The sequence below is a fragment of the Gastrolobium bilobum genome, unplaced genomic scaffold (genome assembly GCF_033153095.1).
Source record: "Gastrolobium bilobum isolate Gb01-03AN ecotype WA unplaced genomic scaffold, APGP_CSIRO_Gbil_v1 utg46318, whole genome shotgun sequence".
NCBI classification, from domain to species: domain Eukaryota; kingdom Viridiplantae; phylum Streptophyta; class Magnoliopsida; order Fabales; family Fabaceae; genus Gastrolobium; species Gastrolobium bilobum.
In genome coordinates, this window is record NW_026896219.1 from 205,816 (window position 1) to 209,202 (window position 3,387).

The 3,387-nt window shown below is 44.5% G+C and overlaps 1 protein-coding gene across 1 annotated transcript; it reads left to right on the forward strand.

Annotated features, from left to right (window-relative positions):
• Nucleotides 1-267: 267 nt before the first annotated feature.
• On the forward strand, nt 268-1,335 carry LOC133298305 (uncharacterized). The gene has a single exon (XM_061497573.1). It carries the CDS (start codon nt 268-270, stop codon nt 1,333-1,335), a length of 1,068 nt encoding a protein of 355 aa, XP_061353557.1.
• Nucleotides 1,336-3,387: the final 2,052 nt, after the last annotated feature.

Sequence of the window (3,387 nt, forward strand, 5' to 3'; positions counted from 1 at the left end):
TTATTTGATGAAGCTCTTTTGGTCAGAGATTTAGATCCACAAGTCTCACTACACATCATCACTGAAGGACTTGTGGAAGGCCCTTTTTCTATGTCGCTGGCCAAACAGCGACCTCGCACAATAGAGGAACTGCGTGCGTGTTCAGAGAAATTCATCAACCTGGAAGATTATAAGTGATCACGAGAAATCTCCAACACCAGGGCCAACACAGACAACTTCGAAAGAGATGTCCAGAAGAATTTTCAACGCAAATTTCACGAAAAGAGAATGTGGAGAAAATACGACAAATACACCCCCTTGAACACATCTCCCAAGCGGATTTTTAAGGAAGTATTCCAAACAGGGTATGTCCGGGTTAATAGACCTCCTCCAATGCCAAAAGGAGTTCAGCGCGATGAATCCAAATTTTGCGTATTCCACAACGACAAAGGTCACACCACCGACGAATGTCTCGAGCTCAGAAATACCATTGAGGCACTCATAAGAAAAGGAAAGCTCCAGGAATTTATTTCCAGCTGCAGGGAATATAAGACGCAGCGAAGGCGCGATAGAAGCCTTGATCACGACTCCAATCCCAATAAACAAAGGGCACGCCCTAGGAAAAACTATAACCCTACTCGCAACAATGACCGAAGAGAGGACAGAGCAACTTCAACTGACAGACGTCACAGAACTCCACCAAGAAACAGACGGCAAGTCGCGGGGCAACACCGCGATAGACTACCTAACAACGCGGCAGGTGTTTTAGCCACTATTGCCGGCGGATCAGCGGGAGGAGGAGCGACCAAATCTCAACGAAAAAAGCATCTGAAATCAGTCATGACGATGCGCGATCACGCACGCCCATCCACCTCTCGCGATCAAAGACAAGCCATAAGTTCTGACGATGATGACTATGGCGACATCATACCAGACCATGATGACCCACTAGTGATCTCAGCGTGCATGGCTAACCTCCAGGTAAAACGTATTATGATTGACAATGGTAGTTCAGCTGATATTATATTCTGGGATGCCTTTTGCGCGATGCACATCCCAGAGGAACATCTTCTTCATGGATGTTCGGACTTAATTGGCTTCGTCGGAGAGTGCGTACAGCCCAAAGGCACCATTGAAATGTGGGTCACTTTTGGAAACATGCCTCTTGCTCAAACTATCAAAGTAAAATTTTATGTCATTGAATACGCATCAGTATATAACATCATTTTAGGAAGACCAACTATTGCCGCATTAAAGGCAATCATTTCTATGACTCATCTTTTGATGAAATTTCGTAACAAGTCTGGCACGGTAGTTGCCATCAGAGGTGATCAGAAAACAGTGTGCAACTGTTAAAACACCAGTTTAAGAGCCAAAACTCTTGTGCAGCCTGATGACAAAGGCAAAGCATCAGTGAATATGACCGATCTTGACATGTGCGAAGATCTGTGTGATACTTGTCCTCAACCTGATGGGGAGTGGAAGACTTCCAAATAGGCCCACTCCCTGAAAACACCACCAAAATTGGACAAAACCTCCCAGAAGCTAAGAAAAGCGCGCTAATAACAATATTGCAAAATAACAAAGACCTTTTTGCGTGGACAGCCGCCGACATGCCAGGGATAGACCCAGGGATAATATGTCACCATTTAACCCTGGACCCCAAAGCAAAACCCATCGCACAGAAAAAGCGCAAAATCTCCCCAGAGAAACAACAGGCGGTTGAAACTGAAGTAGCAAAATTGCTTGATGCAGGAGTAATCAGAGAAATCACGTACTCTACTTGGCTCTCCAATGTTGTATTAGTCAAGAAACCCAATGGAAAATGGTGCATTTGTACTGATTACACATATCTCAATAAACATTGCCCAAAGAATTTTTATCCACTTCCCACCATCGACAAGATGGTCGATAATTCTGCAGGATACCAAATCATATCCTTTATGGACGCGTATTCAGGCTACAACCAGATTCCAATGTTCACACCAGATGAGGAAGCCACAACTTTTATCACTGAAAAAGCTACCTACTGCTATAATATGATGCCATTTGCTCTCAAAAATGCTGGAGCCACTATCAACGCATGATGAACAAAGTTTTCAGTCAGCAGATTGAGCAGATGCTTGAAGTTTACATTGATGATATGATAGTCAAAACAATGACTACTTCACACCATCCTCGAGATTTGGAACATGTATTTCAACAACTGCGCAAATACAGGCTACGGCTTAATCCAGCCAAATGCGCGTTTGGAGTACCTGCTGGAAAATTCTTAGGATTCATGCTCACACATCGCGGGATAGAGGCCAACCCTGACAAATGCAACGCCATTCTCAGCATGACCAGCCCGCGAAACGTAAAGGAACTACAACAATTGACAGGAAATCACTGCTCTAACCAGATTCCTCCCTGCGTCAGCTCAAAAATCATTGCCAATGTTCAAACTATTACGCAAACAGACAGACTTCAACTGGACTCCGGAGTGCGAGGTAGGGTTCTTGGCCATCAAAGAACATTTGGCTAACCCACCAGTCTTGGTTAAGCCTCCACCCAATGAACCCCTGGTTCTGTACCTCTCAGTTAGTAATGAGGCTATAAGTGCGGTCCTCCTGCGCGAAGAAGTCCAGGAACAACAGCCCATATACTTCGTCAGCAAAGCACTCCAAGGACCAGAACTGCGCTATAAACAAATTGAAAAGGTCACTTTCGCGCTGATCTTAACATCGCGACACCTGGGCCATTATTTCCAAGGGCACACTATCAGAGTTAGAACGAATCAACCCCTTCGACAAGTACTTAGACAACCTGATTTAGCAGGCCGTATGATCTCATGGTCTAGAGTTGTCAGAATACGACATCATCTATGAACCACGACAGGCAATTAAAGCCCAGGTACTAGCAGACTTCCTGGTTGAAATGACACACTTACATGAGGCAGAGGACAGTGTCGATTGGGTCATTTAAGTCGACGGATCTTCCAATATCAAGGGGAGTGGTGCAGGAGTAATAGTGGAAAGCCCTCAAGGTATTACAGTGGAACACTCTATCCATTTTGGATTCAAAGCTTCAAACAACCAAGCTGAGTACGAAGCAGTCCTCGCAGGACTCGCCATGGCCAAAGACTTGGGGGCAATAAACATAACCCTCAGAGCGATTCACAATTAGTAATTGCTCAAGTTCAAGGAAGCTACCAAGCCAAAGAGGCATTAATGATAAAATATTTGGAAAAAGTAAGATTACTACTGACAGAGTTTCAAAGCTTTAAAGTAGAGCACATCCCCAGAGAGCAAAACTCATGGGCTGACATTTTATCCAAGTTAGCTAGCACAAAAGGACCAGGAAACAACAGAACGGTGATCCAACAAAGCGTCCCTAATCCTAGCATCATAATGGTCGTAACCAAACTAA

Excerpts from the sequence above, each read along its gene's own strand:
- LOC133298305 (XM_061497573.1), top strand. The coding sequence starts at position 268 with ATGTGGAGAAAATACGACAAATACACCCCCTTGAACACATCTCCCAAG.